Source organism: Alexandromys fortis, unplaced genomic scaffold (assembly GCF_014885135.2).
Source record: "Alexandromys fortis isolate MF-2015 unplaced genomic scaffold, M_Fortis_MF-2015_v1.1 scaffold_89, whole genome shotgun sequence".
In the NCBI taxonomy this organism is placed as follows: Eukaryota; Metazoa; Chordata; class Mammalia; order Rodentia; family Cricetidae; genus Alexandromys; species Alexandromys fortis.
Genome location: NW_026067973.1, coordinates 6,842,798 through 6,870,598, shown reverse-complemented (window position 1 = coordinate 6,870,598; position 27,801 = coordinate 6,842,798). Strand labels below are relative to the sequence as shown.

Genomic DNA, 27,801 nt, shown 5'->3' with positions numbered 1-27,801 from the left:
AGAGTGACATTGTCCTTGAAGGCCTGAGGCCACAGTGAGGACATGGCTCAGTGCTAGGAAAGCAATGTGGTCTGAGAGATCTAGGACTCATGTGTAGAGGCTGGGAATGGAGGGCTGTCTTCCCATTAAGATGCCGGCCAGCATCTGTAAGTAGCACTCCCTGTTCAACAGAATCATAAATGTATAGGAATATAAAATTTTACATTGATTCTACAGAAGATGAAAAATAAGGGAATAAAAATTCTTGATTATCTAACATATTATATCTTCTAAATAAAATAATGTATCAATAGAAATGTGAGGGAATAGTATACCAGTATAGCTCCAGATATTTGGATCAGAGTATTTCTGAGCACTTGAGAACTTTTAGAATTGATAACACTGCTTTTAAATAGGTTGGGAAAGGAAAAAGAACTCCTAAGCTGTGTTGATGATAGTGAGCTATGGTGAAGCCCTTCCTACATACAAGTGTGGCCGGACAAAAAGATAGGAAGCAGGATGCCCCTAGTGCAGTAACATACTTTCTCAGCTAAGTTTCTTTATTCTTCTTAAATAGTCCACAAGTGGTATGTGCCTATAATCCTGCACTATGGAGAGGAGACTGTGATGGTGTGTGCTTGTAATCCTGCACTATGGAGAGGAGACTCTGTGATTGTGGGTACCTGTAATCCTAGCCCAGTGAAGCCTGAGACGAGAGGATTCAAGGGCCAATGCCAGCTAGAACTCCAGAATAAGACTTTGACTCCAATAAAAGAAAAAATTGTCAAGGAAAATGTGGTGTGCTTAATCTGATACAACTCAGTCCACCATAGAGAGTCAGAATTCTAAGGAGACAGGACCTTGTGATCAGATGTGGGCATTTCATTTCCAGTGCAGTATTTTCAGGTAAGGCTTTCCCCACTCTTAGGTGGAAGGAACAGGTAAGAAACTGGAAAACTAGAAATCATACCTTTCAGTTCACCCTTTGATTGAAAAACTGCTGATGAGGTAAGAATGTACTAAATGTACTTTAGTAGGAAATGAAAGTATTGCATGGTAGCCAAGAGATTCAATTGACTAATTCTTGAAAGAGAAAAAAGTACCCAAGACATAAGCCCAAAGAAGGATGGAAGAAAAGCTGCTCCATTATCGTGCTCAGATGGTCTGTAGCATTATTTGTGGTGTTTCCCATATACTGTTGTTTAGTTCTTTTTTCATGCACTATATATGATGATATTAGTATCAGATTAAGTATATACTTTAATACTTAAAAATTCAATTAAATACTTAAATATTCAAATGTTTGAAATGTACAGTAAGACCATACATACTCCCTCCTACTTAAAAATTACCAATTTAGCTGAACATGGTGTACATATTTAATCCCAGCATTTGGAGACAAAAGCTACTGGATCTCTATGAGTTCCAGGCTGGCCTGGTCTCCATAGCAAGTTCCAGGGCTACATGGATAGACCCTGTCTCAGAAACATGCAAAAAAAAAAAAAAAAAAAAACCCAACAACAACAAAAATCAGCTTAAAATTCCAACTGGAAGCAATGAAACACCAAAAGTGCATCCATCTTCCTGTCCAGTTGTTTTGTCCTTGGAGTCATTTTAAGACGGGAAGGGAAAGAGAGAATTAACATTGCTAAGCTGAGGGCTTCACATGTTACCTTTTGGTCTTAACTTCACTATGAAGTAGATATTACACTTATTTTTACAAATATAGAAAAGGTTCAGAGAAAGATTGCCTGATTAAAGTCATCGTACAATTAATAAGTGACAGAACTAACAATCAAGCCCACACCTTGAAAAAGAAATAGAATTTCATAGTTTTGTCCCTTTTATTTGTCTGATTTTAAAGTCACCATCCTTTATATCCTTGTAACTGTAGCAGGGCAAACAGAGGCTGTTCCTATTCCTGATATCGTCTGCAGTGACAGTTGACCCCTTGGATGCTTCAGTGTCTGTTATGTTCAAGATAGATCTAAGAAATGATTCTGCCAGTTCTTAAGGACCATCCAGGAGCTTCAGCAGTAAAATCCATCATGGCCAATTGTGAAAAGGAAAGGCTCTTTTAAATGATTTTTTAAAGAAGAGTATGATCCTTGTTTATTTAAAGCACTTAACAAAGGAGACAGAAGAATGGTTGAACTACCCACAGGAAGCCAAGGGTGGTGGTGGCACCCTATACCCCAGAACTTAAGAGGTAGAAGCAGTAGCCCCAAGTTGATAAGAGAGAAAAGACAGACTAGACCCAGAGCTCTGTTTAGAAGGCTGGTTTCAGGAACAGGATTCTGTAGCAATAAGTGTTTCTTCAGACTGCGTCTTTTCAAAGGAAGGGGATCTTCCTGTCACCTGAGTAACTGCTTCTCTCCCCTTCTTTTCATGAGGAAAAGAAATAGGAGAAAAAAAAAAAAAAAACCAGTTACTTCATGTACCTTCTTTATAGCTAGCTGTATCTGGCCCTGGCTCATTGTTGAGTTCCTATACTCTGGGCAATTTATCTTTCTTTCTTTCTTTCTTTCTTTCTTTCTTTCTTTCTTTCTTTCTTTTAAATCTTTCAGTTAGTATATTTAAAGAAAGAAAAAAAATAGAACTTTGTTGAATTGAGACAAAGATAATTCTTTGATTCCTTACAAAGGCTATCTAGATTGTTGCCTGTGTGAAAGGTATATCTCTCATTATGAGATAGGAACAAAATTCTGTACAGTTTATTTCAGAATGTCTGATTATTGAGACTTAAATTAGTGCTCACCGTGCATGTGCATGCACACATACATACACACTCACAACTGAGTCTTCTGGAGTTCCAGTGGATAACACTTTATCTTTTAGTCACCTTAAGAAGACTTACTAGTTGTAAGAGAAGTGTGCATGTGTATAGAACAAGAAGTAACAATGTTTCCACACTGTCTGTTCTTGCCATATTTTCAGGCACAAACTGTGGGACTCCCAGTGACCTTGCATTCACCGAACGTGAGACTGATGCGATCTACCCTCCTCCCACAGGCATCCAATGTGGAGGCCTTTTCATTCCCAACATCCAGCTGTCAAGCAGAAGCTGCCTTTATGGAGGAAGAGTGTGTCGACACTCCTAAGGTACAGCTAGTGTGCTTGAGATGCAGTGCAGAGTGGCTGGAGACTTGAGTTTGGAGTATAGTGTTGTAGTGTGGTTCTGCTGGGTGTGCTTTGGTGAAGAACTCTATTAAAATGTCTAAAGATCAGCTCTCATCAATTCAATAACAACTCTCAGGCCACATAAGCCCTCTACTTTTCCTTCCCTGACCAGTTCCTCTTCTCTCCCAGGTCCTAAGATCTCTCGTAAGTGTTTTGGGTGCATGAGTGGATGGGTAGGGTATGTTGGTTGATTTAAAAACAAAAGATCACCTTTTCTACTGGTTACACTTTGTTATTGTTGCCTCTCTTCAGCGCAGCAAACTGTAAATACAAAGTGATAGGATGTTGAAATAGGAAGGGGCAGGGCTGCGTCCCCAACACCCCGGCCGCTTGGCTAGCTTATGCCCGAAATAACAACACACAAACTGTATTCATTTAAGAGCTGCTTGGCCCATGAACTCTAGCTTCTTATTGGCTAGCTCTTACATATTGTTCTAACCCATTTCTAGTAATGTGTGTAAGCACCCCAAGGTGCGCTTACCGGGAAGATTCTAACCTATGTCCATGTTGGGTCGGAGCTTCATCGCGAGTGCCTCAGAGAGCTATGGAGAGAGCAGAGCTGTCGAGTCTCTCCGGGAACAGAGCAGAGTCTGACCTCACTTCCTCTTCCACCCAGCATCCTATTCTGTTTCTTCCACCCACCTATGTTCTAAGCTATGAGGCCAAGCAGTTGGTTTATTATAATTAACCAATTACCTTCCTCCATCAATAGGATCTCTTTTTGACTGAGCAGACATCCTTTTCGGTTCAGCTTGGGCATGCTTTAAGGGTTTAGTTTGTATTTGGTGCATTGTATAAAGTTGACTGTTAGGAAATGGAAGATAACTGCTTTCATACAGTGGCTTTTTTCTGACTTCTAATATAAGTGGTATATACTCAGTACCAAGTGCAGTACATATGATCATATTAATAGAAAACTGTCATAAAATAGAGGCCTTGGAGTGTGCTAAACTGCTCTTTACTAAGCTGTGTGAATTTGGACAAGGTTACTCTCTTTCCTCTGTATAAACTAGGATACCCATTTTAGGAGACTGTTAAGAGAATTAAGTAAGATAATCTGTGTAGTTTAGGGTAGATTTTAAATAGTCAACAACTAGTTTTACCATGTTTTGGCCTCTTTAGATAATAAAAACATGAATCGGTCATGAACTTGCCTGCTAGACTGTGGTCTAACAAATAGGATATTAGATGGAACTGAAACAGCATGCCAGCTGCTTAATAAATTGATAACATTGTCACATAAGTCAGAGTGAACCTCGGAAGAGGCAGAGGATTTAACTTTGTACTTGATCAGGAAAATTTGGGGGTAACTCTCAGAGCTGGAGCTGCAGAGTCGAGAGAATCCTCAGGTCTGGAAACGAGAGTGGGACATCTTCAGTGAAGGGAAGAGCTGTTCAGAAGCAAGTTATAGGTAATCAGGTTCAACCAACTCGAGTAGTTTTTCAGTCTGAAGGAAAGGGCATGTAAAAGAAAACCTGTAGAAGTAAAGATGTATGTGTTAGTTTTGAATGGCAAGCAAGCAGTTTAGGTCTCTGGGCAGTGTTCTAGGTGTGGAATGTGGTAAAGTATAGGTGAGTCAGCTGATAGGATAGTCAGCACAACTGAAGATTTCTGAGCAAGGAAACACTACATGGATCCTGTTCTTGGAAATTCTGCCTGAATGGTTCTCTAGCAAGCACAGGCTAGGGGACAAAAAAAGGGGGGGAGGTAAGCATGGTTCAGCAGGGCCTGAAATATGGAAATGACCATTGAAATGCGAGAAGAGGGGATGGTAGCAGTGGGGTTGAAAGGATAGAATTCCAAACCTCCAGCAATATTTTGAGCCTAGACAAATGGGAAATGCCATTCAGTTGAGACCTCTGGATGTCAGGCAGACTCCTAAGTTACACAAGCCTAGCTGGAGCACAGTGGCAGTGGCAGCTCCATGCCAGACTGTCAGAGCAGGTGTTAAGCCAAGTTGCTGAACAGGAATAGTTACTGTCCAGCTCTAAAGATGAGTCTGCTTCCTGTGGACAGTCTGTTTTCTATGCCCTGTGTTTGCCTAGCATTACACATTAGTGCTATATCCATGCTCAGCATTTAGACATAAATTAGGGCAGCATAATTCGTTTTTAAGATCTAATTCTCTTGAAGAAATTAAAATGCAGTGTGTTGAAGTCTTGTCTGTAAGGGCACCAGGCCCAAAACACAGATTGGGCACTGTCTGCTATAATATATAGGGCAAGCTATTTTTAAAGCTTGTGATTGTTACAGTTACTAGGAAACAGACAGGAAATGAATGGTTTTGCAAAAGATATAGACAGTTGCTAGATGGTATATTCTCATTTGTAAGAATAAGAGTGTCAATCTGAAACTGGCTCCCACTCTGGCAATGCCACCATGAATTCATACAAGCCATAAACATCCACAGGACTTACTGTGGATAGTTTATTATGTCCTTCTGGCTGCCTCTTTCTTTGAGGCCCATAATCAAATGCACACACAAAAGAACCTTTTACTTCTTTTGTTTATATTGCTTCATATACATTCACTATAACCCAGCTGTTTTCTGAAAGAAATATCATAGCTGTATATATTGATAATTCCATTTCTGCTTGCAGTCAAGGACTAGTACTGTACATTTTTTTAAACATCACCTCTCCTTCCCTTAATTGTTAGGAAAATCTCTTAAGGAGTCTGTCTTGAAACTTTGACTTGGGATTTCTGGGGCAGGAGGGGAAGGCATCTTTCTGAGAAGTAACTGAAACCCTAAGGACATAGGGCCCATAGAGGAAAGGCAGTTGCACAAACTGTAGAATAAATCTCCTGTGTACACACATTTCAGTCCATGTGGAACACTATTAAGAGACTGGAATAAAAAGATTTCCAAGTTCACACCTTCAGTAGCTGGTTGGCGAGGAACCCATGAGATAAACCTTGCAAATGCAAGTGTGGTGGAGACATCCTGTGTCTAATTGCACCTTAATACCTACACCATGAAAGTGGTACATACGAGAGAAGACTGGAAAAGTAAACACTCCAGAATCTTAGTAGTGTTAACCTCTAGAGGCTTTAGGGGAGAAATTTCACTTTCACTTCTGAATTTAAAATTTCAAATTACAATCTGAAATAAAAATAAATAAAACTAGTCATAATCATGCATGATAATAAGAAGAGAATAAAGATAAAATTAATTTAGCTATAATCTCACTATTCAAAGATAACCCATTTGATGTCATACTATAAATTGGTGGGTAAGATGTAGGACTCAGTAGAAGGGAAGAGTCTTAAAATTATTCTCTATTCTGTGTAATTCTATATCTTCTGTATCTTATGAGAATTTTTCCATGTCATGAAGCAGTATTTGTAGGCATAAGCTTTAACAATTATGTAATCTGTTGCTTTATACATCTCTTTAACTGAATGCTTTAGCGGGCTTTTTCTTTTGTGCCACCAACCAACTCCCAAATCATGACATGGAAACTTATTATTAGTTATGAATGCTCGGCATTAGCTTAGGCTCATTTCTTGCTGGTTTTTTAACTTACCCTATTTCTCTTCACCAACATTTTGTCTCGGGGCTTTTTATCTTTTTCTTTCTTTCTATATGGCTTATTTTCCTGCTTCTCAAGTCTGACTGGCAGCTGCCTAGCTTCTGACCCTGTGCGTGTTCCTCTCTTTCTCCCGCATTCTCTTCTCTTCCCTCTTTTTCTACTTAAGGCTGGAGATCTCCTCTTATTTATTCTTCCTGCCCACCAGCCCCACCTATCCCTTTTCTGCCTAGCTATTAGCCAATCAGCTTTTTATTAGGCCAATCAGATGCCTTTGGCAGGCAAGGTGAAACAAATGTAACACATATTTACATAATTAAACAAATGCAGCATAAACAAATGTAACACACTTTCACATAGTCAAAGTAATATTCTGTGGTTGGAGGCTGCTCGTTTGTTCCCTGCCACCCAGACCCAAAATAATCACACAGAAACTGTATTAATTAAAACACTGCTTGGCCAATCATCACTTAGGCATATTGTTAGCTAGCTCTCATATCTTAAATTAACCCATTTCTATTAATCTGTGCATCACCATGAGGTTGTGGTCTACCGGCAAGGTTCCATCAAGTTCCCATGGGCATTGTTCTCCTATGACGGCTACATGGCATCTCTCTGACTCCACCTACTTTCTCCAGCATTTAGTTTAGTTTTAAACCTAGCTCTGTTCTGCCCTGCTGTAGGCCCCAAGTAGCTTCTTTATTCATTAACCAATAAATTCATAAATTGAATAAATTCATTAACCACAGTAAAAACAAATGTAACACTGATGTAGGAGGGTCTTCTATCTATCTGTTGTTTCATTGGTTAATTAATATAAAGAAAACTGCTTGGTCTGATAGGTTAGAACATAGGTGGGTGGAGTAAACAGAACAGAGTGCTGGGAAGAAGGCAATGAGGCAGATGCTATAGCTCTCCTCTCCAAGATGGACGCAGGTTAAGATCCTTCCCGGTAAGCCATCACCTCATGGTGCTACACAGATTATTAGAAACTGGTTAATCAAGATGTGAGAATTAGCCAGTAAGAGGCTAGAGCTGATGGGCCAAGCAGTGTTTAAAAAAATACAGTTTCCGTGTAATTATTTTGGGTAAAGCTAGCCAGGTGGCAGAACACAGCCGCCCCCCCCCCCATCACTACATAACACATCTTTGCTTGGTTAACCTAATATTCTACAACAAAACACCTCTTGTTGAACACAGTTATTTCCTTTACCTTGCAGCCTTAAATAGATTGATGGTAGTTAATTTTAGGTCCAAATCTGTAACTACTGTGCCCTGTTACTTAAGTACACATTTCTAAGCCAAGTGTTAGTGCACATATAGCCAGGACTTAGTAGAATGGGGCAAGAGAACAGAAGTACAGAGGCACTTGGGGCTCTATAGCAAAGCACCGGCTTTAAAAAGAATTTTTCTAGCATTGTAATTCCTTTCTTTACTTCTTCACCTGTTTAATTTGACTCAAGTGGAGGGGGGGAGAAAGTGTTGTAACGTTATTCTTATGCTTTGTTATTGAAAAGCACTCCCCTTTGTTTAAAAAAATCAACAAGGTGTATTGAGCTGTAAAGGAACTATTATTTTTTTTCTGAATTACATTAGCTGATTCTCCCAACAACTTTACAACTATTTTACAAATGAAAAAAAAAAAAAGAGCTTAATTGGAGCCTAAGCAACTGACTTGCAAGTGACGAAGCTTAGCACCTGCTCAGCATGTGCCCCATTTGCCAGGCACATGGAATGCAATGGAATAAGGTCCGTTTCTCTCTTCCAACTCACTGGCTTATATTATGCTTGGTGTACTGTATGGACCTGCTCACCTGCCCATGAAATACCATAAGCTGCATAGCTTAAACAACAGAAATTTTGTTTCTCATAGTTCTGGATGCCAGAGGGCAAGATAGAGTTAGTTCCAGCTGTTTCTGTTTCTAAAGAAGTCTCCCTCCTGTTTTTAGATAGTCACCTTTTCACTCTGTCTTGAGACATCACACAGTCTTTCCTGTGTGTCAAGGGGTAACTGAGAACAAACTCTCTGATGTTTTTTCTTTTTTTTTTTTTTTTTTTGGGAGACAGGATCTCACTGTGAAGCCAAGGCTGGCCTCAGACACTTAACCCTCTTGCCTTAGCCTCCTGAGTGCTGGGATTATAGGTATGTACCACCATACCTGGCTTTGTTTGTTTGTACCCTTTCTTATTTTATTTTTTTAAATGTGTTCTATTTTGAATTGTGGGTATGTGTCTGTGGGTATGTATATGTGAGTGTTGGTGCCCACAGAGGCGAGAGGTATCAAATTCCCTAGCGCTGGAGTTACAGGTGGTTGTGAGCATCTTGAGTGCCGGGAAGCAAACTTGGATCGTCACAGTATGCATCTTAGCTGCTGATCTTTCTCTCTGGCCCTCAATGTGCCTTTTCTTATAGAGATGCTAATCCTATTGGGCCGGGGCTTTGCTCACTTACAGGCCCCATCTCCAAATATAGTCACCTTGGGAATTAAGGTCAACATACCAATTTAGAAAGGCAGGTTCGAAGGCTTTCTGAGTCAGTGCTGGGGCCTCTGAGAGCTTTGACTGCTGTATGTATATCATCTATTGCAAATGAAGTCTCTGGAAAAGAAAGGGTTAGAAACTATACATTTTGCCCACATTTTGAAATCCTCTCATTTAATCTGTCTAGAGTATTTCTAGAGCATAAATTCTTATTTGTAGCAGCTATGTCATTTATGTAGATTAGCCCAGCATTTTAGTCATACATCCTTGTAGACTGTCTTAGTATATGGGTGAGGGGCTTTGAAGTTTGAGTTCTGCACCATTCTTGCTCTCAGGAAGATGATGAAATACACTAAAGAGGAAAACTTATCTGGGTTATTTTACAGTCAAGTCCGTGGGTAAATTAGCGTGGTTGCTGTCCTGGTTAGTTTTTTGTCAACATGACACAAGGTCAAGTCATTTGGTAAGAGGGAACCTCAGTTGAGAAATGCCCACACCAGATTGACCTTTGGAACATTTTCTTATTAATGATTGATGGAGGAGAGCCCAGCTCACTGGAGGCAGTCCCACCCCTGGGTTGGTGATCTTGGATGTTATAAGAAAGTAGGCTGAGCACGCCATGGGAGCAAACCAGCAAGCAACATTCCACTGTGGCTTCTGTTTGAGTTCCTGCCTTCAGGTTCCTGCTCTGGCTTCCCTCAGTGGACCATGCCCTGGGATATATAAGCCAAATAAATCCTTTCCTCCCAAGATATTTTTGGACATGTTTTATCACAGTAATAAAAATTCTAGCTAAGTATGATGGTCAGCTGCTTCAGGAAACCTACTCATGGCCAGAGATGCTTACCCATAACTGTCCCCAAATGAAAAGTCTTCAGTGAAAAACCCAGCCATTGTTTTATATCTGGAAGAGACTTTATTCAGACATATTTCCTCTTCTGGTTTAGATGAGATAATAAGGTTATATTGTGACAGTTTACAAATTCATAGGAAGCTGGCTTGTTTGACTAAGTCAGGAAAAGGTAACATCTATGCTGAGGGAAAGAAAGAGCTTGCTTACACCACGGGAGGTGAGAAGTGCATTTGACAAAGGCTGCACATGTAAGGGTGCTGAGTAGATAATTGCTTTAAAAGGTCTTGAGAGCCTTAGCAAGCTGACAGTGGACTGCTAAGGAGTCTAGAGCAAGAGTTGTTGGTCATTCTTTCCTGTAAGAAAACTATTAAATATAAAAGATACACGTATCTGGCCTGGGCCAAGAAGAGAATGACAGCTGCTAGCCAGATTTCAGAATTCCTGCTTTCTATACCATGAGAAGATTGGTGTGATCTGGGGAGAAAGCATCAGCCACCTTACCAGCATGAAAGCTCTCGCCTCAGATGCTTGTGGAATCAGCTCCTCCAAGCAAACAAAGCTCTGAGTCACCCTACTCCCTCTCCATAAAAAGGACCTTGCAATGCCTTCTGCAGCTGCCGTAAGAGGAAAGCCTCCTGTGCCTGGCATAGGGCAGTTCCATGTCACTTCTCACATATATGAGCTGCCTCTGCCTCAGTGGAAACAATAGCTCTACCCAGTGGGTTCCAATTGAAAGTACCACAGAGAACTGACTCCTTTGCGGGCTGCTCCTGAGCAGCTATTCATAGGAGAAAGCGGATTGATTTCCACAGGGGAATAGTTAAAGTAATGAGGTAAATAATTGCCTGCTCTTTGGGGCTTTTACCAGCCAGAACTTGAAACCACAACTCCCCTTTGTCTGCTGTTTTGCTGGCCATTAGGTGGTTTGCTTGGCAACTGTGGGAAGGCAGTGTGCTCATTCAGGATCTGTGCCGAGCTCTCCCTATGGGATAGGCTCGTAGATGGTGTGTGAACTGCTAGTGGGTGAGGATTCCGTGCGCTGGGGCTTATTAATCTCTGCTGGAATTAGGAGCCGTGAGTCATTTGTTATTCTATAATGGAAGGTCTTGGCTGTTTGCCATTTGAATTTTTTCAGTCTTTTTTGTGGTATCTGTCTGGCTACAAAAAATTCTTACTTTCCATTCCTTAGGCACATTTGGATCAATTTAAAAACAAAATATCAAATAGATCAGTACTTAAGGTATGAACATAAAAGTATACCCAGAACCAGTATGTTTTGTGGTTTTGAGAATTAGAATGTCAGTGACTATTCTCTCAGCTATGAGACATTGCTCTAGAAGTGAAAAGAAGCTCATCTTCCTCTTCTGTTTTCCTTATTTAAAAAATAATAATAACTGGTAAGCCTTAAGCCAGCACATTCTATTCATCTGTAAGGCACTGGAAAAGTGATGACTCAGAGTAACCTGGTGGCAGTGCCAGTCTGGGTCTCTGCGCATTGTAGTTGACTTGCCTTCATTTCTTATGGCTGTGCTGCCATTGCAAGTAAATGCATACACTTTAATATTTTACTTTATTTCTCGTTTGCCTTAATTAAGTCTTGGACTATTTTTCTGTTGTGGGTGTTCCTCAGCAGAGCAGCAACTGAGTTTCCTCTCACACTGACAGGTGAATGGCTGTCTGCTTGACCCTGTGCCCCCTGTCCTGGTGAGGAAGGGATGCCAGTCACTGCCCAGCAATATGATGGAGACTTCCATTGATGAAGGCTTGGAGACAGAAGGAGAGGCTGAGGAAGACACCAGTCAGGCCTTTGAAGCTTTCCAGGCCACACGGAGTGGGCAGCGACGGCACACTCTGTCAGAAGTGACTAACCAATTGGTTGTCATGCCTGGGGCAGGTATGGTATCCACCAAGTTAAACCCTTACAGCATCATTTCATACTTCATGCATTAAGAAATAGCAGCCAGCCGGATGGTGGTGGCATACACCTTTAATCTCAGCACTCAGGAGGCAGAAACAGGGGGATCTCTATGAGTTCAAGGCCAGCCTTATCTACAAGAGCTAGTTCCAGGACAGTCTCCAAAGCGACAGAGAAACCCTGTCTTGAAAGGAAAAGAAAGAAAGAAAGAAAGAAAGAAAGAAAGAAAGAAAGAAAGAAAGAAGGAAGGAAGGAAGGAAGGAAGGAAGGAAGGAAGGAAGGAAGGAAGGAAGGAAGGAAGGAAGGAAGGAAAGGAAGGAAGGAAGGAAGGAAGGAAGGAAGGAAGGAAGGAAGGAAGGAAGGAAGGAAGGAAGAAATAGTGGTCATGCTCACCAAGTTCTGAATTTCATCCATAGTCCCTTCCTTTACAGAGCAGATGCCATGGACTGTGGATCAGGTCTACTCAGCAGCTGATAGAGATTAAAAGGCAACGTCTCTGAGTTGACAGTGTACTTATGGCTCTCTTCAAGGCCAAGATCTTATAACTATAGTTTCTATAGAGTTTTTCTCACCAAATTTGAAGATGGTTAAACTAACCAGTAAAAGCATTCTGGAAAGATGGAGGATGGTTTGTGGTGCTGGACTGGTCTTGAGCATGTTAGGCAGCTCTTCTGCCCCTGAGTTACACTTAGGATCACCAGCCCTGACAGGAATTTTTGTTTTAGGTGAGTTTTCTGTTTTCTAGACTTGTGAGTACTCCAGTCGTCTTGCCCATCCTGAAAGATTGCAGCTGTCAAGACTAGAGTCTGCCATTTTGTCTTGCTATTTGTCAGTGTGTTTAAAGAAGTTCTATCGGTTTAGGTAGTATCTGTTTTACTTTTTTCTACAGGGAAAATTTTCTCTATGAGTGACAACCCCTCCCTTGACAGTGTGGACTCTGAGTACGATATGGGGTCTGCCCAGAGAGACCTGAACTTTCTGGAAGACAGCCCTTCCCTGAAGGACATCATGTTAGCTAACCAGTCTTCACCCCGCATGGCATCTCCTTTCATAAGCCTCAGACCTACCAACCCAGCCATGCAGGCTCTGAGCTCTCAGAAACGTGAGGTCCACAATCGGTCCCCCGTGAGCTTCCGAGAAGGCCGCAGGGCATCAGACACTTCCCTTACCCAAGGTAAGTGCTTTCTTTTCTGGCTTTGAAAACTTGAACCAGAGATATGGAAGAAGGTTGTTGTCTTGCTGGTATGAATGTATAACTAAAAGGCTTATTTTGCTTTGTAAACTGTTTGATGTTTGTATTTTGCAGGAATTGTAGCATTTAGACAACATCTTCAGAATCTTGCTAGAACCAAAGGAATTCTGGAGTTGAACAAAGTACAGTTGCTCTATGAACAAATAGGATCAGAGGCAGACCCTAACTTAGCATCAGCTGCTCCTCAGCTCCAAGACCTCTCGAGCAGTTGTCCTCAGGTGAGTGTCCAGGCTCTTCCGAGCACCACACTTGTCCTACAGATGTGTGGTTTTTCAGTTAGAGAGTATCCTCCTAGACCTAACTAAGCTAGCTTTATGGGGAATCCCAAGGTCTCAGAGGTTTTCATGCTGCTCCCAGATGCTCAGCACCAGACAGAGGCCTATAGACTCAATGTGGTTTGGGTTCAGAAAGCAGGCAGATTATATATGGACGGTTCATTCTCCCTTCACCACACACACACACTGATGATGATGAACATCAGCCAGTTGAGAAGCTTCTTGCCACTACTTTTGATGTGAAATCACTATTAAATATGAAGATTAGTCACATTAAAAATACAACAAATGTTGCTATTATTTGAGCCAATATTCAGTGCATCAAAGATAGTGATAGTATCATCTTCTGGGCTCACATGTATATAAGCACCTTCTTAAGATACCAGGCAGATGCTTCTGTTCTAATCTAATACTGACTAGGTAATAGTTGTTAACTTTGTACAGATTCTCTGAAAGTGGCCTTCAAGCTACTAGTTAGGTAAAAGCTTTGGGGTATTAGGTCATGTGGAGCCCAGAATCCAGTAGTCATTTGCAAAGGTGCTTAAACTATAAACTAAGACTTCCTCACATAGAAATTGAAATGTCCACTGCCTTGATCCTTAGGAGGAAGTCTCTCAGCAGCAGGAAAGTGTCTCCACACTCTCTGCCAGCATGCATCCTCAACTATCTCCACAGCAGAGCTTGGAAACCCAGTACCTACAGCATCGACTCCAGGTGGGCTCCTTCATGCTCTAGGTTTATCTCACTTTGTCACAGAACCCTGGTTTGCATTATTTAAGGTGACTGATTTATCCCTTATAGGCAAGTAGATTTAACCCTACATGAGTAGTTTCTAGAAACATGTTCAGACTTAGCTTTATGTCCTGTGCTGGCAGTAGGAAAGGATATACCACCGAATGCTAGAAAAGAGAGACTTGGCTTGTTTCTAATTCTGTATTTGTGAATAATAAGATGGGATCTCTAATATACAAAATGCTAACAAGGCTGTCTACATTGGTGCATGAAGATCCTAAGAAATGGTACAACATAGATCCCATTCAGAATGAGTCGCTCTGCAGGCACTAGGTTTCTCATTGTTCTCCATGAACTTCCTTGTCCTGGAGAAACTGCAGAAGTAGGAAACAACTAGGCTAGCACTAGATGCCAAGGTCTGCTGACCTGGTGCTCTTCCAGGGTCTTAGTGCACAGTGCAGTGCCTTCATTCTGGATTCTGGAGGCCACATCTGGATTTACCATCCAGACAGGCATCCAAAGGATACACATGAGCTGCATTCAACTGACAGCATATGGTTAGGCTCTTGTTGCTTTTCTGATCTTCCAGAAGCCCAGTCTTCTACCAAAGGCCCAGAATACTTGTCCAATATATTGTAAAGAACCACCTCGGAGCCTGGAACAGCAGCTACAGGAACATAGGTAAGGAAGTCTTGGCCAGTAAAGTCAGTTGTTTTCATAGCATCCTGGAGAATGGTATATTGTCCTTTTCCTTCTAGTTGTTTCTCCTAGGACCATGCACTGGCACGTGGTCATTTTCTGTTTAGACATGGTGTTAATGAGGCTGTTGAGAATCCTAGAGTATAAGCCTGTCAGACGAGGTGACCCCCTATGTACTTTGCCATTTGTATTTATCTGGGATATGATCAGTCCTAAGATTTCAGAAGCAGTGACCTAAAGCAGTTGGTTACGCTGATGAGGCTTTCCCCTTGGTGGTCTTCGTGCCTGCTGGCCCCACCAGTAGAAGCTGCTTGGCTAAGATAAAATTGCCCTAATCATCACCCCACCTGCTCACAGAAGCCAAGATGTTAACCTTTTTTTGAGCAATCTTCATGAGTAAATTGGCCTCTCTAGAGCAAGAAACTTGAGAGAAAATGCATCAGTGCTCACTTGAGAGGAGTCAGTCAAATAGGGGCAAATGCACGGTAGTGAATTCTTACTCTGAGTGGAAAAGAGATGAGGGTGTCGCATGTGATGGAGCATGCCTAGAATTCCTAGCTCTAGGTCAGGAAGATCACAAATTTGAGGCCAGCCTGAACTATATAGAAGATTCTCAGAAATAAAACAGAAAAGAAAGGGAAAGAGAAGTTAATGCCTGGTATTGAATTTACATTGAAATTACATTCACTTGAGATGTAAAATGCTTTTTCGGTGTTGCCAATTTAGGCTTCAACAGAAGCGACTCTTCCTCCAGAAGCAGTCTCAGCTACAAGCGTATTTCAATCAGATGCAGATAGCCGAGAGCTCCTACCCTCGACCAAATCAGCAGCTGGCTCTTCCCCATCAGGAGACTTCACCGCCATCCCAGCAGCCCCCACCATTCAGCCTGACCCAACCCCTGAGCCCAGTCCTCGAGCCCTCTTCTGAGCAGATGCAATTTAGCCCTTTCCTCAGCCAATACCCAGAGATGCAGTTGCAGCCCCTGCCCTCCACACCCAGCCCCCGGGCTCCACATCCCTTACCCTCACAATTGCAGCAGCCACCCCCACCGCCTCCTCCTCCACCACCTCAGCAGCCAGGAGCTGCTCCAACCCCCTTACAGTTCTCCTATCAGACTTGCGAGCTGCCAAGCACCACCTCCTCTGCACCAGACTACCCTGCTCCCTGTCACTATCCTGTGGATGGAGCCCAGCAGAGCAACCTCACAGGCGCGGACTGTCCCAGGAACTCAGGACTTCAGGAGACCCCATCTAGCTATGACCCGCTGGCCCTCTCTGAGCTCCCTGGACTCTTTGATTGTGAAATGCTAGAAGCCGTGGATCCACAACACAATGGGTATGTCCTGGTGAATTAATCTCAGCACAGAAAGGAAGGTGGCTCTAGTGAAGGCAGGCTGTTTATCTTTTAATTCCAGCCCTTTAAAGTTTATTTTTTTCCCCTTTTCCCTGGTAGGAAAAAAATCAAGTTCCCAACTGGAATCAGGGTGTGACTGGGGTAGATGTTCCTCCTGGCTCTGCCCCACCACAAGATTGTCTGTGGCAAGGGCTGAAGCACATGCCCTTTGATAAAGTGGAGCACACTCTCAGGGGGCTACCAAGAAATGTTCGTATAAAATGACAACATACAGACCTAGGTTTTACACCAATTTATTTCCAAGGAAGGCCTTGGTAAAAGCAGTAAAAATGTGTATGTTGCATATACATACATAGGGTAAAGGAAAAGGCAGCATATTTCACTAAAGCCAAGCAACAACAAAGTACTCCAAGAGTACATCATGAGATCTGATGCGCAGGGAAGAAAAGAGAGTTGTGCATTGTTGTAAAATCCTAAGTTCTTAGCTGTTGATGCAAGATGTCGCAGAATAGTGGAGCCTGAGGTGTTTCAGGGACACTAAGCTCACACTGACCCCCTGAAACCTGCAGTCATCTCTCTGGGAGCACATGATAATGCCTTTTCAAAAGTGCCCCTGGGTGGCCAAGTATTAAAATGCTCAGGACTCCAAAGCTCTCACCTGTAGAGACAACAGGAGACCTGTCACAGTAGAGACTAAAGCAGAATCCAGAAAGCATCAGGAACTCAGGCCCAAGCTGGGAAGCCAGGCTCTTCCTGCACAACCTCCTGTCTGCTACCCTGTAGTAACCCCTCTGGCTCTCCGCTCTGTGTTGTTAGGAGCTTATGGAGCTTTGCATAGTTGGACAGTTTTGTGTAGTTTAGATGTCTTTATGTCCTGTGTGAAGCAGCAGTGCTGTGCCTTCCCCAGCCTCATCAGACTTTTTTTTTCTATAGAAACCAAGTTTTCCATTCATGTCCTTGGTTAATCCAAAGTCACTTCAGTTTGCTTTCCACCATGTGGGAATCAAAAGTCTTAATTTCCTTAAGGTTTTGATTTGTGTGAAATGTTCAAGTATTACAGTAATATTCAAAGAACCACAGATGTGTTAGCCATTTACTAGAAAAGCTTAACCTTTTAATTCACTCATCAAAAGAGCTGAAAAATAGATGCTATCGCTAGTCGACTAGATAGCAAGAAGTAATCAGTAATGTCATTTGCACAGTGACATCCAGGTGTTACAAACTCAGTATTATTTATAAAAATTATAATTTCTATTCTTTAGAGTGGCTTGTCCTATCAGCAGATGAATGCACTAAGCACAAAGCGTCTTCCTTAAAGCACAAGAAGAGAGCTACTACACTGATGCTGCATCTAGAAACACCTATAAGTTGCCTTTCCTCTCTGTAGTAAGTGTCCAGGCAGGCAAGGGAAGACTAGGCATGGGAAGTCTACGGAGAGCCATCCTGGTCACCAGCCCAACCCCTGCCAGTGGTGGCGATTCAAGCATCTTTGAGGCTGGCCAGAGACTGTAGTTGTTGGGTCCCCACTGGTGCCAGGCTGCTTTGCAAATGCGCTCTGCTTAGAATTGGGCTGTGGGTGTCAGCAGGAATGGATAGCAGGAGGGACTGTCATTTTTGTGATTTAATAACTGAAAATCCAGTAAGGATAAATTGTGTTTCTCTTATTGATTCTGTTCCTCCTCATGCTTAAGATTGATGATTTTGTGAGATAAAGAACATCATTTCATTGGAGAGATCATTTCATTAAGATCTCTAATACGTTTTAAAGCTTTGCAGAATAAGCCAGCTATAAAACGGGGCTTGATTTGTTTAGACTGGAGGAGGATGTTTTCCCAAAATATACTGCAGAAGCGCTGTAATATTGACAAATGAAAATGCCTTCCAGATTGAAAATGGGGGCCGCTCATTTCAGGACTGCAGGAACAGCACCGCTACAGATTGGCATAAACCCCTGCCCCCCAACAGGGCTGTGAGCTGCTTAGCCCAGGAGACCTAGCAGCTATGGCAGGACAGTTAGGCGACAGATGAGGGGCTGCGGAGAGGCTGACAGAAGGTTAAAGGCTGCAGAGAGAAGCCGGGAGCACCCATCAACAGCCAGCCTGTTAGGCACTGACACACAGAGTGGAGGTGAGGACAGACGCCTGGCGAAGAACACGAACCCTCCTGCTGGATCTTGTAAGCTCCCGTGTGCTCCTCTCACTCTTTTCCAGTGGAAGTCCCTAACTCCATGGCTATCTTTACTTCCTGAGATGGAAGCTGGTGAGAGCAGATGGGCTCTGATGGTCACTCGTCTGATTGCTTCTGTTGTTGTCCCCTAACTAGTGACCATGGAAGCTTCCAAGCCATTTCTCCTCACAAGTACTAAAGTAACACTAAGAAGGCTTAGGCCCACTCTTGCTGAGAGGCAGCTTTGAAATACTGACATGCTCGCCTGTCAATTCACATCAGCAGTGTGTACACTACTGTATAGTAACCCTTAGCTTTGTTATCTTGTAAACCAGCCTCTCCAAAGAGACTGGTGATTCAAACATGAGGTAAAATTTTCATTTGGCAAAAGTGCAATATGTGTGGTACTTTTTTTATTTTTGTTTATGGTCTTTTGTTATCCAGGTATCACTCTCTGCTTTGGGGGAAATGCATTAGTTCTGCAGTCTCCAGTTGGGCAAGTGTGTCTCTAGTATTTACATGCAACTGACATGCTGGTCCCTGTAAGGCAAACAGAGGGTATTAATGCAACAGGAAGATGACAGGTTGTGGGGTCCCACTCCTCTGTTCCCGGGGAGCTACCTGACCAGTGCCAGCCCTCACTGTGCCCTGACTTGGCCTATCTGAACTGCCACCTTTAGAACAAAGACAGGGACAGTTCTGTGTTCACAACCCTCCAGAATCTACCCAGTGGGAGATACTGAGGACCCAGGAAAAGCCTCTGGGACTGATGGGAGGTATCAGAGCTAATCGGAGCAAAGCCCTTTCTTTCACTTGGCATCCTCGGAAAAAGAAAGCCAGGTCAGAAGTGTTTAAACCCTGTCCTGGTATCGGGGAGGTAGGACTTCAACCTTTGCCTGCCATACCCCCTCCTAACCTGCATTGTTACAGGGCCTCTACCCCATAACTCCAGTACAACCCAACCAGTGAAGAGACACCCTCTGCCTTGCCCCAGAACTCTGATAACTAGGGCACTCAACAAGGACTTATGGCAGGCCTCTCTACCTGTTCCCCGGAGCCATTATACCTAAGGCAGAGAAACTAGAACTGGGGGAAAGGGTGTGTTCTCAGCTGGAAAATGACAAAGTGAGAAACCAGAAACTGAAGGAGCCCAGAAAGTAGCAGTTTCTAGGCCAGATGATCAAGGGTCCCAAGTGTGTGTGCCAGCAGCTCAGAACATGGGGACCCAGTGGGCTCGCCCTCCCTCTATGGGATTCCCTAGAATCTAAACAAGCCTGCTTCTTAAATATATGAGGAGCAGAGTTTTCACTGCTCTGGATTGCACTTTTACACATCAGCAGTGAGTTAAGCTCTCTGTTGGTTTAAAGAAAATTCATAGTCCAGGTGACTTTTTCACTTCCTCCTCCTTTGGAAACAATATGTAGTGTCATTTGATGACACCGATCCCAGTGGGCCCTGTGCCGGGGCTGACCTTTGCTGCGTTTGTACCCCTAAGCTGGGCTGTCTCTACTGCCTCCTCGGAAGCCACCCGAGCCGCTCGGTCTGTCTGTGCCTAGACATCAAAGGTAAAAACTGGAGAACAGGTAGTAAGTTGGAGTCATTGCCCAGGCAGGGATCTTTTATCATTTTGTTGCTTCTGGAAATTTTTTACAGCACTTACCTTCAAATTGATTTGTGGGAGACAAGAGCAGCAACATCTACCTGTTTCAACACTGGACAAAACCATACTCCAAAACTTAAGACACATACACATACACCAAGAGTAGGGGAGGAGGGAGAGAGAGGTCTTCCATGGGTGGGGTCCCAGAGAAGTAAGCCTCCATGGCAAATGGAATGAGACAGCGGCCCTCTAAGGGTCTTTTTGGTCCTAAAGTCTCTACCCTCACAACAGCTTCTCACTTATTTGTGTAGCCATGTTTGCCCAGTTAATTCTGGAAGACTTCCAGCCTTCCTAGTTGCACCACATCTTACATCCACGTTATATGTGAGCAGATTTGGGTATGTGACTGCATGGGTTGACAAACAGGTAGGGATAGTGCCCAACAGCGTAACCAAGGATGGTTCTTGCAGGTCCTGCCCTCTCACCTTGCCTGTCCATTTTCACAACAACGGACCAAGCACTTCCACAAGTCCTCACAGTCCTCACTCCAGTTCTGTGGAATTAGCTAGAGAACTACGGTCCGTAGTTAGCACAGCTGAGGGAAGCGACGCTCTCAAAGGACACATGACTTCGCAAGTGGCAGTACAGCGACAAGCACCTCCGTGGCCTGGCTTCTGGTCTGTGCTGGAGCCCTGTCCTACAGCCCCCCCTTGGTAGCACACCGCTATATAAACAAAGCCCTGTCCAGACACTGCAGCCCAATGCAGTTATCCAGGTGACTGCACTTAGGCAAGGAGGGGGGGACGGACACCAGAGATTGGCCATCTTGCTGTCCAATAAATTGCAGAAGTTTAGGCTTAAATTGAGGTTGTTTGCTTATTCAAAGTTATGTAAGCCAGTGCTTTTTCTTTTCAGTACATATGGGAAAGACAAACTCCTCCCTGACTGCCAAAGGGCTTCCTTAGTCGACAGAGTCAATCCCAGAGAAAATGGCTGCCCAGAGAATTGTGGGCTCAACCTTTATCCTAAAGGGATGGCACACAGAACCTACCTTCTTTCCTCCCTTCCTTCCTTTTTTCTTTCTTTTTTTTAATAATCTTTTGAAATGGGGTCTCACTATGTAGTTATGACTATCCTAGGATGTCCTGGTTTACTGTGTAGACCAGGCTGGCCTCGAACTCACAGAGATCAGCTTCCAAGTGCTGAAATAAAGGTGTGTGCCACCCCCGCCCAGCACATTTCTTTACAATTAAGTTCTGCCAAGTAGGAAGGCTTATTAAACACTTTCAGGATTACAGAATGGTAGTGGGCTTTGATGATAGAATGCTGGGTCTTTTCAGAACCAAAATGGGTGAGTGGGGGTAGCTTTAATAATAGAGACACAGACAACATCCAGGTGGGTGCAGCGATGTCACATTACCAAGTGCAGATAAAACTGACGCCTGCCCACCCAGGATTTGCTCAGTCAAGGAAATTCATATGGTCGAACATCCCTACTACCCATGGTTTAAAAAAAAAAAAAATCTGCCTCTACCAGAATCTGTGAAGGAGAAAGCAGCAAGGAAAGGGGAGGTTGCTGGCCTCTGGGGACTGCAGTTAAGAAGTAAGAGTGGTGGAGATTATTTGCACTTTGTAGAAAGGGAGTGGTCTTGCTGGATTCAGCTTGGTAGTTGAGTTACTTTCGATAAACTTAATCTGATTGTAGACATTTTTTTTCTGTGTGCTTTTTAATTACTAAGAAAAAAATGTTGACTTCGATAGCTTTGGTATTTTGAGTGCAAATTCTAATAGCTCCAATGTGGAAAATCAAAGTGTAACCTGCCACTCAGTGTTAGAAAATTGCCTAAAATGCAGTTTAATAAATGATCTTTGTACCAAATGGTAATTTAAATGGAGTAATTTTCTGCAAAGAAAATGTACTGTCTTTATGTTTCCAACCCTCCTGAACTAAAATAAAAACACCTTGTTTTCTAAAAGCCTGGTGATGTGTCAGGCTAATGAGATTACAGGCAGATCTCACCGCACTGAGTACTGGGTAGTTTTCAAACTGTGGAAGGTGGCTGTGTTCTCTGAGCTCCGGTGCTCATTTCACACTACAGAAAGGACAGTGGATAATATGTTCTCATTGACGTCAGCAGGGTAAATAATACCTCGCCCCGAATTGCCTGAGTACACGATAGCCACTCCAGATCGCTGATGGAAACACTGCTAACCACAGCCTGCATACAGACAGGGCCCCACTGGGCTTGGTTAATGCTCCTTGCTGTTAGTCTCAGGACAGAGCTCATCGCTGCAGGTAGTCTGCAGGAGGAACAAAGCCAAGCACAACGTGCTTTTGTTCAGCTTCCCCAGAACAAGTCATGGAAAGTAAAGTTCTCTCTCTAAACTGCCAGGACGGCCAGCAAAGAAAACTGCTACTTACAGACAGTGTCACCTCCTCTCTGGGTCTGTGAAACGGACACACACACATCTTTTAAGATACAATATGCAACCCTTTGCCCTCAGGGTTTTGAAGAATTCCTTTGCCAAGCTGCTTTCATATGTTCTAGACTCATGGGGCCAGACCCCAAGTGAAAGGGCAGGATTAAATCCTCTTCTCTGGCAGTGAGCACAGCTGATATTTGATTTCCATTGCTTAAGCCATCCCCTTGGGCCAGAATTATACAGAACTGGAACAGCTCAAACTGAGGCCAGCCTGGTGGCTATGAGGGTGTATATAGGGCTGGGAGCACAGAACCTTCACGGCATGTGCACAGCTGTCCTACCGTCAAACAGCTCTTCCTCTTGGAGGAGAATCCACTACAAGTTTTAGTTTTCTTTTTCACTCTCAGTGACTGTTTTGCAAACTTGACCCTTGCCTGTTGGATCACCACATCACTGTAGTGTTGTCATAGGCAAGCACCCGGGCCTCCCCTACGTCTAAGGACACCTTCATTTCCATGACAAGCACAAAAGCCCTATGAAGAGCCACAAAGAATAGGCCATACCCTGTGGCCTCTGCTTGGCCAACTCAGAGACACAACAGGCCAGCATTAATCACATTTCCAAAACTGCCAGTCATCCTGTGGCCAGGTATGAACGAACAAGCTTCATTCTTGAGAGCGGCCCTCTCCTTTTTTCTCCATGCCTTCAATTGTGGATTCAGTCCTCTGATATACAGAGAAATCTTTGGACTCTTCCCCAGAAACCTCACCGACAGAGACACTCAGTCTCTAGGAGGACGATGGATCCAGTATCTAGAGGTTCACCCTGGGCCGCTGGCAAAACCCCTTACTCTGTACCTTCTAGAGCTAAAGATTCTGACAGTGACACTCCTGTGTAAGGAGTGCTCACACCTCCCACTGGATTCAGGAAAGAAGCGCCAATCCAGCCTGCAGTTCTCAGGGGCAAGGCTGGGCTTTGTGCACTAAAGTTATTTTTCAATTTTGGTATAATTATTATATAGCTTTTTTTAGAGTATGAAATACCAGCTTTAATTATGATGTCTTCACACCTATCTATGGATATGTATGTTCTTTGCTCATTCCTCCCATCCCTCTCATAACATATGGACCATTTCATGAACTTGCATGTAGGAGCCATGCTAATCTCCCTATACTGTTCCAGTGGTTATCAAATGTGCTGCCTGTGCAAGCACTGTGCACTTAGTCTTGAGTGCTACGTGGACACATAGGAAATCACAGACCATAGTTATTCCACCTTGGGCTCATTGAAGCATGGCTCCACCCTTTCACTTTGGCTCCACCCAGGCATTTAAGGCTGAACAGCTCTTGAGCAATGATTTCTGTACATAGATTACTTTAGGCAGTGTCCAGTAAGAGGAATTAAGAGACGGGTCTTGAACTGGAGTAGATGCCCCTTCACTTCAAACATGGAACTGTCATCAGCGACATACCCGCCACCATCCGGGCACAAAGCCTGAGACCACAAGTCACTGAGGCAGAACCTGAAGGGGAGGCAGGAGTCTGAATTCCCCTGCATCTATAGTCACAGGGCCAGGGGACACGGCCCCCTCCCTTTACGTGTGTATCTATTGGGCTTTCCTCAGGATTGCTGGGCCGGTTGGCAATGAGGGGGTAAACAAGCAAACACTTCAGTGGAGGAGCAACAACTTTGCAGACAAGCAGACTGCCCTGGAGTCAGTCCCCAATGCTGGCCGGGCAGATATTTCAGAAAATGAGGCAGTTGGGTGTTGAAGCTCTTGATGTGCTGAGTCACTCCTTCCACAGAGAGGCATCTTACTCCATTTTCCTCCTCCTCATTCCCCAAAGATGGAATAATGAAACCTGAGTTGCCCAAGAAAAGGCCTGACTGAGAACCCTGACCCCAAGGCTGCCCACCAAGCTCAGCTGAACTAAGAGGATGACACAGCCTTTCCACAAAGCATGCCGTCCACAGGACCCAGTGCACAGTCTTGCTGTGTCTAGCCTGAGACTCACTCTGTCTTAGGTCACTACAGAAACCCAAAGTTTAGTCATCAAAGTGAGAGCCGGAGGACAGGCAGGCAGTTGGAAGGGTCCCAGGAAATGAAGAGCCAGTACAGAGCAAGGCTAGGAAACAGAGGCTGGCTCCCCAGCCCCATCCAGAGGGTAGCCAGACAGGCACTGCAGGAGGGTGGTACCACCCCTTACTGCAGAGACAACATAGGAGGCAGCAAAAACTCTGGACTGTCTTTAACCCCCAGGCCTGCCACTAACCTTCAGATCACTGTAAGGGCTCATTGTCCCCAACTGTGATAGGAACAGGGCCTGACTCTACACTGCCCTGACAGCCTGTCACAATGCTCACTGTGCACAACACTGCGGTACGAAATGGTGATGCCGCTGCCTGTGAAGTCTCCTCACTGACTGAGGGTGGTTACCTGTTCTGACAAACTAGCCCCAGAATTTCTGAACTTTTGGTAATGAGTTCTGGGTAGCACCAGTCATGAGTACCACAGTGTAAGACCATCCAGAAGAATGTGATGGTTCATCTGCATTGTCAACTTGACTGGATTTGGAACCACCTAGGAGACACCCTGGGTCTATCTGCGAGGACATTTGCAGAAATGTTTAACTCGAAGGAAGAACCATCCTAAATGTGGGCAACTTTACCATAGGCTAGTGTCCTGGACCGAATAAAAAGGAAAGACAAGGAAGCCAGCAGAGTATCAGCAGTCACCTGATCAGACTGCAGACATGTGACACACTGCCATGCCTTACCCACCATGGACTGTCCCCTCAAGCTGTGAGCCAGTCTACACCCTCATGTTGTCTTGTCACAGTAACAAAGCTCAGTGACACACACATCCCATCTAGGCAGCCTTTTCCTCCCCAGCTGTGAAGTTAATTAAACTCATGGATGGAGAAGGCTAGAAGGCCTGGGGGAGTCTTTGCACAGACAGCTCCTCGGTCCTCAGGGAGTCACAGGAGACCAGACCCTAGGGGCCTGCTCCAGCTGGCCTGTGACCGATCCATTTACTTCTATACTTCTGACCTATCAGTGGCCTGTGGGATCAAGTTCCTTAGCTGAAGGGCTCTAGGGTGATCAGACATCCTTGGGCTTTCATGTACAGCAGTCCTCTGATTGGACTGGGGCCTCATGGAGCCTCGTCTCTCTGGGTTCAAGACTAATCCTCTGACTAAGAAGCTATGCTCATGAGCTCCTGCCCTTCAGACACCCACAGCTGGGCTCCTTGTAGTTGCCCTTAATCCCCAGGCAGCCCTTATGCCCCTCAATCTGAGGAATAAATCAGTTGCCTCGCAGAACAGCCTCGTCTCAGGCCAGCCAGGACATCCTAGGTCACCAGCAAGTCCTGGCTTGGACTCCAGAAGAGACAAATGCCCGAAGACACAAACCAGAGACTGAGTGATAGAAACAGGCAAAACACCCATAAAAACCAGCGGTAGAACCAAGGGTAGGGGGAGCCAGGGCCAGCGAAGGTAAGCTCTTAGCTGAGACTCGGAGACGGGACTGGGTCTGGTCAGTGTCTGTACAGAACAGACTGTCCAGGCAGAGAGAAAAGGAAGAGGAGGGTGGATTGTCAACCCAGTGTCTGCACCCTTTATTTATGAATGTTTCGCTTGATCTCGTCTCCAAACCTGGGCTCAGTGAGGAGACTCAATGTCCCTCACAGCTGCTCCTCCCTGCAACGACAAAACTGACATCACTGTTGTCAGGGAAATGGTGTTTTGATTAAAACCATGTGACAGCTACTTCATGATTCAATAAACAAATCCACTGTTAACCCTCGCCGGCCGGGCCTGACAAGCTCGCCAGCAGCTGTGGTCAGAGCACCCTCCACCCAGGAGGGAGTGACTAGGCCGACCTGGAGGTAACAGAGTGTGAGAATAGCTCAAGCTGTTCCCTGGCAGGTCCTGCGTGAGCAACACGAGTCAGCAAACACAGAGAAGACCATGCAACTTCAAGAGCCTCTCTCCATGGCACTGAGGCAACACCCACCCTTCACGAGGAAGAGCCCTGAGCCGCTCTCTTGAAGCACGCAGAAGGCACAGCCCTAAGACATCAGATGACTCCTTCAGGGCTTTGAGACCAGTCAGGAACTCAGTTCCCAGAGTTCTCAACACCCAGATACTCTTCCTATGAGGACAGTGCAGTGAGCTGGCCAAGCAACATAGAAAGGGGTTAAGAACGATTTCTGGTTTGCAACTGGATGACTTCCTGGATCATTCACTTGGCTGTGGGCCCCTGACATGAAAAACTGCCTGGCAACAGGCAAGTCCCTTTCCATTTCACCCCCAGGGCATTTGCTTTAAGTGAAACAAGAGCTAAGAAGGCTCCCTGAGTCACAGAGAAGGGGAATTTTGTGGGTAAAATGAACTGCAGCCCCAGAGAATTAGCACAGCTGGCTTCTAAGGAAGATTCCCAACCACCTGAAACGTGTCCATGTAAACGTGTACTGCAAGGGAATAATACGCTCAAAGGCTTGTGGAGGTATTACAGTAATGGAGACTCAAGGATTGGCGGCTAGTGCTGCTCTCAGCTGGAGAGCCTTCTTCAGACGGACCAAGTCAGCTGTGGCAGGGGGATGCCTCAAGTGGTCAGGACTCAGCTCAGGTATTCATGAATTCAATGGCAGGGCCAAATGGTCTTGTGTATGTTGGGAAACAACTTAAGGAGTGTGTGGCTTAGGCCCCTAAGAATCACTGTTCTTACTACCCCAGGCAGGTTTCTGCCCTCAATGAAGTTCTGTAAAGTAGACAAAGGGGCATGAAGGGGTGGCACCAGGCATCTGCCAGGGCTCAGGCTGTGGAGGCTTTGTAAGCAGCAGTCAGCCAGCCAGCACTTTGTCCCATCATGCAGCACGCAACAACACCCCTGGGGCTGACTGAACCAGAGACAGCTGAGCAATTCAGACGGGACAAGTGTGCGCGTAGAAGAGCGACTGTTCAGAACAGGAGAGATAGCATGGCCTCCACTTACAGAAGATGAAAAGTCAGGTGGTTTAAAGTCAATCCTTTTATCAGTGGCAACCACACAATCCACTGGAGTGGTATGAGAGCACCAGCTTCTTTCAATCACTGTAACTAGTCTGACGTCAGCCACTAACTAGGTAGCCCAGGCATAACTACCCGTCTACCACTGGCCACAGCTGGAACCCCTGGGACTGATGAACCGAAAGTCTGCATCCCTTCGCCATGTAATTGTAGACAAAATGGGCTTATAAAACAGCATGGACTCTTGTCTTGAATAGAAATGACTCCCTACCTAAGTGGAACTGGGCCCGATAACTTCCCAGCCTGTGTGGAAAGTATGCCAGCAGCTCTTCCAGTCTACCCTTTTGTTG

General features: G+C 44.4%; 2 protein-coding genes across 10 annotated transcripts in view; one reads left to right on the top strand and one right to left on the bottom strand.

Annotated features, from left to right (window-relative positions):
• The window catches only part of Sik2 (salt inducible kinase 2), a 96,627-nt gene extending 75,057 nt beyond the window's left edge, over positions 1 to 21,570 (top strand). The window contains exons 9-17 of one of the 5 annotated variants that reach the window (XR_007594319.1): positions 2,917 to 3,081; positions 11,689 to 11,917; positions 12,828 to 13,112; positions 13,245 to 13,408; positions 14,069 to 14,179; positions 14,787 to 14,878; positions 15,623 to 16,231; positions 17,512 to 17,635; positions 18,135 to 21,570. Coding sequence is in view for 4 of the 5 variants with exons in the window: in XM_050156429.1 (XP_050012386.1) it covers positions 2,917 to 3,081; positions 11,689 to 11,917; positions 12,828 to 13,112; positions 13,245 to 13,408; positions 14,069 to 14,179; positions 14,787 to 14,878; positions 15,623 to 16,231; positions 18,135 to 18,222 (1,743 nt within the window). In the remaining variant the exon portion in view is untranslated. Of the gene's footprint in view, positions 1 to 2,916; positions 3,082 to 11,688; positions 11,918 to 12,827; positions 13,113 to 13,244; positions 13,409 to 14,068; positions 14,180 to 14,786; positions 14,879 to 15,622; positions 16,232 to 17,511 lie in introns of all 5 variants that reach the window. The other 4 variants (XM_050156431.1, XM_050156432.1, XM_050156429.1 and 1 more) reach the window with 4 other exon arrangements.
• Positions 18,823 to 27,801, bottom strand: part of Ppp2r1b (protein phosphatase 2 scaffold subunit Abeta) — a 34,925-nt gene continuing 25,946 nt past the window's right edge. For 2 of the 5 annotated variants that reach the window (XM_050156433.1, XM_050156435.1), the window contains one exon: positions 18,823 to 18,955. In XM_050156433.1, coding sequence (XP_050012390.1) covers positions 18,863 to 18,955 — 93 coding nt within the window. In that variant the 3' untranslated portion in view covers positions 18,823 to 18,862. Of the gene's footprint in view, positions 18,956 to 19,886; positions 19,988 to 27,801 lie in introns of those variants that run through there. The other 3 variants (XM_050156438.1, XM_050156436.1, XM_050156439.1) reach the window with 3 other exon arrangements.